The sequence below is a fragment of the Panthera tigris genome, chromosome B3 (genome assembly GCF_018350195.1).
Source record: "Panthera tigris isolate Pti1 chromosome B3, P.tigris_Pti1_mat1.1, whole genome shotgun sequence".
NCBI lineage: Eukaryota > Metazoa > Chordata > Mammalia > Carnivora > Felidae > Panthera > Panthera tigris.
Genome location: NC_056665.1, coordinates 9,860,407 through 9,873,492, shown reverse-complemented (window position 1 = coordinate 9,873,492; position 13,086 = coordinate 9,860,407). Strand labels below are relative to the sequence as shown.

The 13,086-nt window shown below is 42.0% G+C and overlaps 1 protein-coding gene across 9 annotated transcripts in view; it reads left to right on the top strand.

The window, feature by feature from the left end:
* The window catches only part of AKAP13 (A-kinase anchoring protein 13), a 335,984-nt gene that overhangs the window by 226,733 nt on the left and 96,165 nt on the right, over positions 1-13,086 (top strand). For all 9 annotated transcript variants that reach the window (XM_042988121.1, XM_042988120.1, XM_042988117.1 and 6 more), the window contains 2 exons: positions 5,661-5,736; positions 11,442-11,578. In XM_042988121.1, the coding sequence (XP_042844055.1) occupies positions 5,661-5,736; positions 11,442-11,578 (213 nt within the window). The remainder of the gene's footprint in view (positions 1-5,660; positions 5,737-11,441; positions 11,579-13,086) is intronic.

Genomic DNA, 13,086 nt, shown 5'->3' with positions numbered 1-13,086 from the left:
GACTTCTCTGCAGTGGTTGGCACCACGGACCTACCTTCTGTTTTCTGCCCTCTGCTTCCTTAACTCCTGTGAAACTAGGCTCCCTGAATTCTTCTGCTTCTACCAGGGCGTGGCAGTCTCTGACTTCCCCACTCTGTGTTGTGCAATGCCTTGTGTGGAGCAGAAGAATGGCAGAACATCGTTGCTCTGGCCCCATGTCTCTGCTGTGTCATTGGTGACCTAGTCAGAAATGCATGCAGCACGCAAAATACGGCTCCTCCTTCCAGTGGTCCGCTCGCTCGGGCTCTCATTCCTGCTGGTGACAGCACACATTTAATGCCTGCTGTGTGCGAGGAGCTTAGGAAGTGAACATTTTCATGTGTCTCTCTCATAAACTGGGCGTCCTTTCAGGACACACTCTTTACTACTTCTGCTTTTAAGGCTTCACGTAGAATTTGATACATAGAAGGTATTTAAATACTTTTTTTTTTTTTTTTTGCTTTAAATAAGGAGGGAGACAAACCTGAGGGTGAAGAGCATTCCATCTTCAGACTGTCTTCCGTTCCTAGAAAGTAACCAACAGATTAAAATACATTTTCCATTTAAAAAACAAATACTCCCATGAGACACTACTTCTCACCTGCTAGGATGGCTGCAATCAGATGGACAAGAATCATAACCAGCGTGGGCACGGATGCGGAGAAAGAAAACAGCCATACGTTGCTGGCAGGGACATCACATGATGCAGCCACTTTGGAAAAGTCTGGCAGTTCCTAAGAATGTCTAATATAAAGGTTATCATGTGACCCAGCAGTTTCACTCATTAGGTATAAACCCAGGAGAAATGAAAACACGTGCAAACAAAAACTTGTATGAGGATTTTCATAGCATTATTCCAAACAGCCAGAGAGTGAAAACAACCCAAATGCCCGTCAGTTGAAGAATGAATGAATGAATGAATAGAATTAAGGCATCCCCACACAGTGGAATATTATCTAGTAGTAAAAAGAATGAAGTACTGTTGCTACGACATAGGAAAACCTTGAAAACACTTTGCTAAGTGAAGGAAGCCAGTCACAAAAGATCACGTAATGCATGATGCCATTTATGTGAAGCGTTCAGAGTAGGCAAATCCATGGAGACAGAAAGTGGATTCATGATTGCTCAGAACTGGGAAATGGAGGTCAGGGTGGGGTTTGAATACTAATGGATACGGTGTCTTCTTGGCATGATGAAAATATTCTAAACTTAATGATGATGGTTACAGCAGGTCTGCAAATACCCTAAACCACTGATTCATAGACTTAGACGGGTGAGTTTTAGAGTATATGAATTACACTTCAGTAAAGATGTTAAAATGCCAAATTACACCCCAACCCCCCCCCCCCCCAACACACACATACATACACACACTCCCACTCAGTGCACTGTGGTATGTATCCTGGTTTTGATCCTGGAACAGAAAAGAACGTTAATGGAAACAGAAATAGAATCCAAATCAAGTCCAGGATTTAGTTAATGGTAATGTACCAATGTTGGTGTCTTACTGTTGATGAAGGCACCAGGGTTTCATAGGATGTTAACATTGGAGATACTGGTGAGAGAGGGTACATGAGAACTCTGGGCTATCTTTGTAACTTTTCTGTCAACTTAAAGTTACTACAAAATAGAAGGCTTTCCAGAATCAATTGTAAAAACCAAAAAGTAATTTGTAAAAAACATTTGGGAAACAACAGAAAAGTTAAAATAAATATTGTCTCTCTGTGTTCATTCAGGCATAATCATTCAATGAAAAAACTGAATCAGATTAAGGTTTTTCACCACATAGGTGTGATCATATCAAGAGACTTCTGCCTGCCCCTGTGTTTAAGTGTTTTTGATACTATTTAATATATACTACTTGTCAAAACTGATAGGTCTGAGATTTTACCCTACTCTCAAGCTCCCAAGTTAGTCTGACAGTTTCATGGCTGCTGCCTGAAGTCACAGGACTTCCTGGGTCAGGGACAAAGGGGTTTATTACTCATTGCACAAAAAGCACCATGAGCATCAGTTTCTTGTTGGTTCCTCTTGCTTCCCAAGTTCCCCAGGGACAGCCCAGAGGGGGTCCCACGTCACAGCCAAGAAACCCCACTCTTAGGAAACTTCAGTCCTTATAATGGGCAATGAGCCTGCCTGATCTTTGCCCTTGACTGAGACATTGTCTTTGTTATGCTGGACAGTAGACAGACCTGCCCTTGCTTCAGAAACAAACAATATCTCTATCTTCCAGAGTTGTTTGATATACACATTTTTGAAAAGATAATTTAGAGCAAAAGGACAATCAATGCCTTTGCTCACAAGACATGGAGAGCTAGGAGAGACCCATGAAGAATGTTCTTCCAACATTAACATGTTCTCACCACTGTTATTTCAGAAATTAGTGTATTCAGTTAGAGATTTGATTTCGTCTTAATTTCATTGTTTCAGTATTTATTACATTATTTAATTTTTTTTTTAACGTTTATTTATTTTTGAGACAGAGACAGAGCATGAACGGGGGAGGGGCAGAGAGAGAGGGAGACACAGAATCAGAAGCAGGCTCCAGGCTCTGAGCCATCAGCCCAGAGCCCGATGTGGGGCTCGAACTCAGACCATGAGATCGTGACCTGAGCCGAAGTCGGACGCCTAACCGACCGAGCCACCCAGGCGCCCCACATTATTTTAAATAAATATTTTAATATTTTATTTTTATTATTAAAACACGATTTTAAATAAACATGTTGTTTATATTATATACTATTACTACATCATGAACTGCTTATGTATATTATGTTATTTTACAAATTGTTTAACTTTTTATAGCATGCAAACCTAAAAGGACATGAAAAGTATAGTCAGTCCCTTACATATTGAAGGCAAAGAATGTCCAGTTTACTCAGTGGCCACGGAGTTGAAAAGGCAATGAAAAATATTCTGAGATGTAGAGTTTTAGCAAAGTCTCCTAAAATGTCGGCTGAAGTTAGTGAAGGTCACAGAAGGAGAACACAATGTCATGACAATTCAGAGCAGCGTATTCTTCACTACTTTAAAGGATCTTCTCAGCTTTTTTGCTTCTGTTAATTATTCAAATTTGTGCTGTATTCCTGCAATCTTTTCCTATTTGGGGAATGAAAAGAGGAAAAGCAATTTTTTTTTTTCTCTTTCAGCCTCAAAATCTAGCTTTCTACTGAAGTATAGTAGTTCTGGACTCTTGTTTCTACTGTTAGCAGAGAAACATTTCACTCTGGTGAAATTTGGCTCATTTCAAATGAGATGTAGTTTTCAGTAAAGAAATCCTGCTCTGAATGAATGATTTTTTTTTTTTTTTTAAGAAAATTTGCTGTTTGATTTCTTTGAAAGGTATGGGTAGGGTTTGTTAAAGTTACTGAATTTGAGGTTACTTCCTTATTGGGCACACTCAAATTACATTTTAAAGGACCTACTTTGCATAATCCCAGGGAACCAGCAGAAGATCGGTTTCCATTTCAGATCACTGTGAAATTTTTGGCATGGGTTTGTAACATACCAGGAACCAAAACATGCATGGCCCCTGGTCCCTGCCTCCTGTCCTCTCTCTAACGGTGAGATAGTCAAAAGGAGCAAATGATTTGCTGTTTTGTTTCATGTAGATCTAGGTTTGCAAGAAGCTTATTAATTCCTTGCATTTCTTGTTGGTCAAACAGTTGGTTTGACAGAACGTCCTGGAGCTTTCTGCCTTATCCCATGTGGCATATTTGATGATACTGTTCTCTCATCCCTTCGTGGGATGAACTTGGCCATGACAACTTGACCTTTTTTCTACGTTGCTGGATTCGGTATCTTAATATTTGTTCAGGATTTTGCATCTGTGTTCCTAAGGGATACTGATGTACGTTTTCTTATAATATCTTTGTCTAGTTTTGGTGGCAGTGTGATGCTGGACTCATAGAAACAAGCTGTACATAGTTCCTGCCTCCTGTATTTTGTAGAAGAGTTTGTGTAGAATTGGCATTATTTCTTCCTTCAGTGTTTGGTGGCATTCACCACTGAAACCATCTGGGCCTGAAGATTTCATTATAGGAAGGTTTTTAACTAAATTCAATGTCTTTAAAAGAATAAGGGTATTCAGATTATCTTTATCTTCTTGAGTGAATTTTGGTAGTTTGTGTCCTCCATGAAATGTTTCCATTTCATCTGACTTGTGAATCTGTTACAGTAACGTTGTGCATAATATCCCTTTGTTATCCTTTTGGTATCTGTTGGAACTGTGATGATGACTTCTTTAATTCCTGATACTGGCAGTTTGTAACTTTTGGTCTTGGTCAGTCTAGCTAGAGCTTTACTGATCTAGGGAACCAGGTTATGGTTTCATTGACTTTATTTTTTGTTTTCCATTTCATTGAGACCCGTTTTTCTAGTTTCTTAGAAGCTTAGATCTTTGATTTGAGACCTCTCTTTTCTAATATAGGCACTTAATGTTATAAATTTTGCTCTAAATCCTGTTTTAGCTGTATCTCACAAATTTTTATATGCGATGTTTGAATTTTTCAGTTGGAGATGTTTTCTAATATTTAATATATAATAATTCCTAAAGATCTCTTCTTTGATTCATGGATTTTTTAACAGGTTTTTTTGTGTGTTTTTGTCTTGTTTTGTTTTTTAAATCTTTGTGGTTTTTCCAGGTAACTTCTCATTTTGGTTTCTGATTTTGATACTCTTGTGGACAGAGCGCATGTGTAGTATGATTTTAATCTTCAATTTGAGATTTCTTTTATGCCACTGAATATGGTCTGTTGTGGTGAACATTCCGTGTGTACTTGAATGTGTGTCCTGCTGCCTTTGGGTGAATTGCTCCACATTTGCTGGTTAGCTCAAACTGCTTGGTAACGTTTTTCAAGTTTTCTGTATCTTTGTTGATTTTGTGTTTACTTCTTTTATCAGTTATGGGGGAGACGACTTTTGAAATCTGTCACGGTAATTTCATACTATCTTAAATGTAATGAAAGTAGATGGTTATGATGCTAATAAGATGGCTGAGCATTGTAAAGGCTGTTTTTTTTAAAAAAATATTTTAAGGGAGTCTTCTCTTCTTAATATGCTTTAGATTCATGTAGACTTGTATTCCATCGCCAGTGCTGTCATAATGACCTCAGCAACTCCGCTGAGCCTAGTTATTCTTTGGGTACAGATAATACAGACTTCTCGCAGCTCTTGTGGGGATTTAGATAATGTACATAGAATCCTAACCTGATACCCAGTGGATAGTAAATCTTGAAGAAACAGAAATTATTTTTGTGTGTTTTTAACTTGTAAATGAAGAGATCAAATATGTATTGTAATCTGCGATGCATTTCGTGTTACTTATTATCACTGTGTTACATATTAAATGTATTATTCTTATATTATTTCACCCTCGGCCTGCACCAGGCCTTCCTCCTTGTGTGTCTTTTTCCTGTTGCTTTTACTGACGGTCTCCCTAGAGCCTTAGTGGAGTAGGGCATGCCTTGATTGTGTTGTGAAAGGGTTTTTTTTTTTTTCCTTCCTATAATTTTACCTACTGTATCATAAAGTATTAAAGAAAAAAGCAGGAGTGTTGGTACAGTAGATATGCTTGCAGCAGCCATCACATCATCCCACATTGCTTCACTGTCTGAACGTCGATCTGTTTCTCTTTCCTTCAGATAAACCGGGAAAGCTGGTGTACAATACAGCCGTGCCCTGATGCAGCGTCTCTCTTGGCTCCCACACAGAGCCCAGGTGAGCCGGGGTTTTCCAGCTTCCAGTTGCGTGAATAACTGTATCTAAAAACGTCCATTTCCTAGCTCTGGAGCCCCCCTCTAATTCCCAGAGGGTTTTCGGAGGTCTGTCCTTCCTGACCAGGCCATACAGTAAGTCAGAAGAAGGGGGTAAGAGCAGTTTGGGTCTGTAGGCGTTTTTGTTCCCCCCTGAGAATGAGTAGTGTCATGTAATTACCTAAGTTTCATTTTAGTGGTAAGTCTTCACGTGTAGGCTTTATGACTTACTGATTCTGTGAAGGCGTCTCTGCTGTGTGCGTACATATGATCGTGGTTTCTCAATCCGATAACAGCTGTAAATACTTATTAAGAACTAAACCGGAGAGCCCTCAGTTTTAGCTGCGCATTGAAATTCTCTGGGGGGCTTTAGGAATACGCTGCTGCCCGGGTCCCGCTCCCAGACGTCCTGATTTAGTTGGGCCTGGGGTGTGAGCCGGGCCTCAGAAGCTTTGAAAGCTCCCTTGGCGAGTCCACTGCGCAGCCAGGGTCGAGAACCATCAGCTTTGGAAGTACTGTCGGCAGTTGAGGTATCAGTCACAGCAGGTGAGGGTCAGCTGCCGACACCTGGCTTGTCTGAGGCACAGCGCGTGGCTTGTGGTAGGAGGCCCCACCTTCTACCCAGTGTAGCCACTGATTCACAGTGAAGTGAGGGATGTTGCCCAGTGTCTGTGCTCCCTGTGGTCTCCCATCTGTACAGCACTGCTAGCTTTCCTCAGTGGGTGGTGTTGAAGGACGTGGCGCCTCTACGTCAGTCCCTGTGCCTGTTGCAGAGCTGCCACGTGAACGTCATTTGGTCTCCTGAGTCGACCTGACTCAACAGCACCTTTGTTTACCTTCACAAGTTTTACTGACCTGCTGTAAAACTTACCGAGTCCCCATCGACTGGTCTTTGTAGAAACAGTTTAGCTGGGGGTGTCTCGCATAGTACTAAATTGAAAGGCACACTGTCCACATCCTAGGTCTCCCAAGAGTTTTCCTCCGGATTCTCAGCTCTGACTTCACTCCAAAGGAAATGTTGGAGACAAATACGAAAAGTGTTTTTTCTCCAGTTTTGTCTCAGATGGTCGTGTTCAGAGTCCCTGCCTGTTACAAGATTGACCCTATTCACAGACTTAGCTGACACTTCCCTCGCCCAGCCCCCCTAGAATCTTGTACTTAAAAGTATACTACTCACCATATCTTGGGCTATTGTGGGCATTTTCCAGAAGTGTCATTACTCCCAACCATCCAAACAGCAGAGCTCTCTGCCGTGGAAGGGTTAAATGAGGCTGTCTGACAACTTGAGTGTTCACAAGGAGTTTCTTCACACACTAGAGTTTAATTTACTCATTTAAAAAAAATTTTTTTTTTTTTTAACGTTTATTTATTTTTGAGACAGAGAGAGACAGAGCATGAACAGGGGGTCAGAGAGAGGGAGACACAGAATCTGAAACAGGCTCCAGGCTCTGAGCTGTCAGCACAGAGCCCGACGCGGGGCTCGAACTCACGGACCGTGAGATTGTGACCTGAGCCGAAGTCGGACACCTAACCGACCGAGCCACCCAGGCGCCCCTAATTTATTCATTTAAATAAATGAATTTTGAACCCCTGAGCATTTTTCCCAGGACATCATCTTGAATTTTATTGACTCTCCCTGCCCCCCTCCCCACCACACAAACACACTTGGCCTTCTTAGACACTTTTTGACTTCTTAGAGTCTTTTTAAATCTCACTGTAGCAAAATCTGAGATCTGGATTGTGCTTTGAAACTTCAGACCTGAGGTTTTGATTTTAGGTAAATTGTTTGGTGAATTCTAGGTACTTTGGATCTTAGAGATTTCCTTTAATTATAAACACAGTTCAAGAGATCAATAGTGTAAAAACCAAAGAAGATAATATGTTTTAAAATCACTTTGGATATTCTTCAACTCTGGATAAATACAAATTTATTTAGCTACGAATAAATACAAATGCATTACGATTAGCATGGTTCAGCAAATGCGAGTGGGCGCTGCTGGTAGGCTTTCCTCCCTTTCCCTACTGTAATTTGTTTGCCTATATAATTTTGAACCCAAATGAGTAGGGAACATCTTAAAAATGACACGTTTTGCTAGCTTTTAAAGAAGCTAATGTCTCAGGATATGGAAGTTTATAGGCAGAATTATGTATGAGTCATAAAATAGGACTGGCTCACCTCAAGGTAATGTCCGTCCTGGATGCTTGTTACATCACTCAGTATGGGTTAGTGAAGCCTTAACTTCATTAGGTGTGTTTATCACAGGCCTGCTGGGTGCTGAGGGGCAGAGTCGTGGCTACTATTTGTATAAATTATTTCTAACTGTCACTACAGCTATTTGAGGGAGGTACAGTCATCCCATTTGATTGGTATGGCAATGGAGACTTAAGGGGTTAAATGACTTCTTGCCTGGGATTTTTGTACTAAAAGTAAGCAGACCTGGCTCTAAGGCAGATACATGTGACTCTCAAACCAGCCAGCGTTCATTGTTCTTGCGTATACCTTCACGTGTTACTACTCCACATTATTCGTTAGGAGAGGGCGTGTGAGAAGACATACGGCACAGGGGGTAGATTGGCTTTGCCTTTAGGGCCCCCCTCTGTTTGTGGGGTGGCATAATGGCTTATGGTCATTTTCTCCCCCTAATCCCTTGTTTTCATACCCTTCCCCACCTCACTCCCCAACTCAACAGTCAGGATTGTATCACACAGCAGAGTCTTATCCCAGCTCGATTTGTGCTCCCTTGTAGTGCTGGCTCGGATTTATTTTCTGGGTGAACTCTTCCTACCAGGGCCGAATCTGGATATTCCCCGTGAATTTTCCATTAGAGTGTCTCAAGTTGGTTTGTTTTCCAGTCTGGAATGTGGACGTGGTCTATTTGACTGCCCGCTGGAGAGTCGGCAGCTCAGCATAGTTGCTGTGACAGCCCTTTCTTTTCTTGGCCAGCCCCCTGGTTTCCCCTCAACCATGAAGTGGAGTTTTTGATTTTTCCAAGTGGGGAAAGAGGGAGAAGTAGAAAGGTTACACCCACTTACTCCGCCTAAGCTTGTCCATACTCTCCAAAATGGGGGGGGGGGGGGGGTTGGGTCGAGAATACCCATGATTCCAAGTCTTGTAGAGACAGGGCCTATTCCCACTGAACTAAAGACTCAGAAATAGCTTGGACCAAGATTGAAATGGATTAAGGTCATTTTTTTTCTTCAACTGAAACATTCTGAGATTTATCTGTGGATCCTGTAGCATCATTTGTGTATTTCTGTATTGAAATTGTCTTCCTAATATGTCCGTTTCTACTACAAAGTTGCATACTATCCCCCTACCACCACCGTGCAGGCGCGCGCGCTCTCGCTCGCTCTCTCTCTCGCTCTCTCGCTCTCTCTCTCGCTCTCTCTCTCGCTCTCTCTCTCGCTCTCTCTCTCTCTCTAAATGTCTCTTTTTATTTGGATAATCCTCAGTACCTAGTCAAATGCCTTACTAGGAGAAAAGGTAATTTTAGTGACCAGTTTGTGACCTGTATTCCAGTGTGTTGCTCCTTTGACCCTTCCTCTAAGATTCCCAGCTAATTCAGGGCAAATAATTTATTAATGATCAATAATTAGCTAATTGAGATAAGAATAAACATCCTCTTCTGGTTATCCCTCAGCATACATACACATACAATTATTGTCCGAACATGGACTCTGAGAATTAAGAGAGACACTGGGGGTTATCTGATGTCCAATTTCCTTTCTATGTGTACATCTTTTCTGAAACCTCTTGACAAAGTCATTCAGCCTTTGTGCCACCCCTTCTGGTGGAGTGACAGTCATTACTTTATGAAGCTGCTAACCCATTGCCCAGAAGCCTAGAGTTAAAGCTCTGTGGCTTCCACTCAGTGGGCTTTTTGTTCTACCTCTGGAACAGCAAAGAACAGATCTGCAACTGCCCTCAGACTCATTTTTTCCAGCTCCTGTGCAAGCCACATGTATATCAAGGGTTTCCACTGGCGTGACCTCATTACCATGCGTGCATTTCTGTCTATCAGTGTTTTTTATTTTTATTTTTTTTAGAGAGAGCTCATGAGTGGAGAGGGAGAGGAGAGAGAGAATCCCAAGCAGGCTAAGTGCTCAGCCCGGGGCCTGATGCAGGGCTCAATCCCATGAACCTGGGATCATGACCCAAAATGAAATCAAGAGCCAGACACTCAACACTCAGTGACCCAGGCGCCTCATATCAGTTCTTTATCTAAATGTTACCTAGGACATGGCGCCTGGGTGGCTCAGTCGGTTAAGCACCCGGCTTCAGCTCAGGTCATGATCTCCCCGTATTGAGTTTGAGCCCCGTGTCGGACTCTGTGCTGATAGCTCAGAGCCTGGAGCCTGCTTCAGATCCTGTGTCTCCCTCCCTTCCTCCCTGCCCCGCCCCCCCGTCCCTCCCCAGCTCATGCGTTGTCTCTCTCTCTCTCTCTCAAAAATAAACATACATTAGAAGATAAATAAAAATAAATGTTACCTAGAAACAAACAATCCTGTCGGTGAGTTCTAGCTGTCACATAGTGGCAGGACTGTTTCCATTTTGGACTTGGGTATACTGTCTGTTCATAGAGTCTAAAACCGTTGTGGGTTTTTTTGGTTTTGCTTTCACCTTGTATTGTCAACTCCTCTTGAATCTGCCTCCAACCAAAACCTCCAGGTAGCGTTCTCATGAACTGCTAGGTAGTCAGCTCGTCTACTATGTCCCTCATCACCTAGTATCAGCTGCAGGGTTGATACGTGTCTGACTGAATCACACAGAAAAGTGCTAACCACAATGGAGATACCACACTCTCCAGACTACTTAAAGGAGGTTGATACCTACCTATTAATTGACTTTCTTTTGGGCTTTTGGTTTTACCACATACATATGTGTTTAATTCTGTTGCTACCAGGTCATATTTTGTTTACAGAATTAATAGGAGAGAATGGGTTAAATACCTTGCTAATTTCAATATACTAAGTCTTGAGAATTCCTTGATAGACAGTATAATATTTCTGTCAGGGCCTCCTTCCTCTGGTTTACCAGAGTCCCTGTGCTAATTATTGAACTGAAGACAGATTCTACATGATACATTTTTCTTCATTAGTGTATTTCCCCTCTCCCCAGTGTCATCTGTTTAAGGTAGAAAAATAATTATATTTCTTTTCTTACTCAACAGAACCCATAAGTGTAATACGCTGATATTTATGTTAGATATGCTCCCCCTTTGTCTTTTATCCCAATATTTGATAAGTAACAAGTTTCCAGAAAGAACTTACGTCTTAGAAATTGGCCATAAACCCTATCTCATAGTTTCCTAATAAAGGACTTCTGATTTTGATAGCGAAAGAAAATACTCTCTAATTACCAAAAGGAAAAGATTGCCACTTAAATATCTAATACAGATGGAATTGTGGTTCTAAATTACCATTTTATCTTTTTGTACCTTTTGTTTACATGGGAAATTCATGGTTGTCCTGTAGTAATGATCACCCTAGAATTGGAATAACCAGAGTTGAAAGCTACTAATTTGACTGTGTCCTTTATAGCTTCTTACTACTGGGGGAACAGAGAGGTTAGTTGGTTGACTTAAAAGGCTACTTGCTGGAATGAAAAGAAAGTAAAAAATATATTTTTTTTTTTTTTTTACGTATTGGTTGAATACATTTTCTATTCAGGATGTGACAGCTTCTTGGATGTTGGACTGGCCAGAGAGTGTGCCTCAAAACCAGGTGTGCTCAAACGAGAATCCGGAAGTGACTCTGACCTCTTTCAGTCACCCAGCGAAGAAGTGGACAGCATCATCTTCTCCAAGGTACTGTCTGCCTCGGTGTGCAACTCGTGCTGGTCGGTAGTGACCCCGCTGACGGTACTGAGCGTCTCCCCCACTCTGTATGATCATAGACAAGTGTTAAGTCCTCCCTTCTGGAGAAGGGAGCTCCAGCTTGCTGGGACTTAGAAAAAGGCATTGGCCATTTTATCTTATGTAGAATCGTAGTTGGTTACATGAAGGTTTTAAAGCCTAAAGAAATGGAAGCTCCTTTGGTGTGAATTAAATCAGACGACAGTGAATTCTTCTCAGTGGGCAGAAAGGGACCACAGCTAAGACTGCAACACGTCATGTGTGTAAACCAACCATAGAGTCATTTCTGATTAATGTGTTTAGGCTTGAAGCTCGCTGCTGAGCTTGCTGATGTCACCCCTCCTCATCTAGCTGCTTAATTGAACTTTCTAGATCTCTGCGAGGGAACCCAGACTGTCTTCTCCCCAGTGGAAAGCCAAGCCCATGCTCATGAGTCACCTTGCGTTTTCATTTAATTTGAGGCTCTCTGAGGGGGTGGGGGATGGGGGCGGTTTGCTTTCTTTTGCTTATGTTTGTAGCTAGTTGCAGCGAGTTCTGTTTTGTCTCCTGAGAAGAATCTCGGGCTTTCCCACAGCAGAATCAGCAAGTGGTTCTCAGTCACACGCCATGCGTGGTTGTCTCCATCGCGAGGGGGCGGCGGGGCACAAACAAGGCAGCTGTGAAGACGCCTTTATGAAGGCTTAATGAGGACCCTGCAGAAGGGACCAGAGCAGTGGTGTTAGTGGGTGATGAGCTTCTCCAGCACGGTGTGAGGATGCTGTGTCTAAAAGTCACGGTAGAGACTTGGCATTCTGGAATTCCGGGCTGGAACGTAGTTAAAGCCTCTGTGGAGGTACCTTCAGCTGCTTTTGTTTCATTTTTGTCCAGGGGCTCTCTCGTGGTCACTTGGCCTCCCCTCTTTTCTACCTTCTTCTTTTACCTTGTGTGCACTGTCTCCCAGAGGTCCTTGGAAAACTGTGCAGAACTGCAGGATTCCTGTTGTTCTTAATCCTAGCAAGTGGATTCAGTGGGTTCTGTAAAGTAAAAAATGCACACTGGGAAGATCTGTCCTACTCTGAAGCTCTCTAGGAAATGATGGTGTTTTTTGTTTTTTTGATTTTTGTTTTGGAAATAACAGAATTTGGGTAATTTCCACTGTGATTTTGAGGTTTTCATTGTAAGGACTTCTGAATCGTCCCTACCCCCAAGGGGAATACCATTCTGAAGGGACGTGTCTCTCAAAATAGATCACTTTTGTCTTGGGTAGACAGATGAGGTAATATTTCTAAGTTCTAGCTTTAAAATCGAATCACTGACAGTTACTGAAACGGGGTCATGGATACATTCGGATTTGTTAAACATTTATGTGTGCTTGAAATTTTTCATGGTCAAAAGTTATTTTGAAATTGCAAAGTCTTTATTAAGAAATACTTGTCGGGGCGCCTGGGTGGCGCAGTCGGTTAAGCGTCCGACTTCAGCCA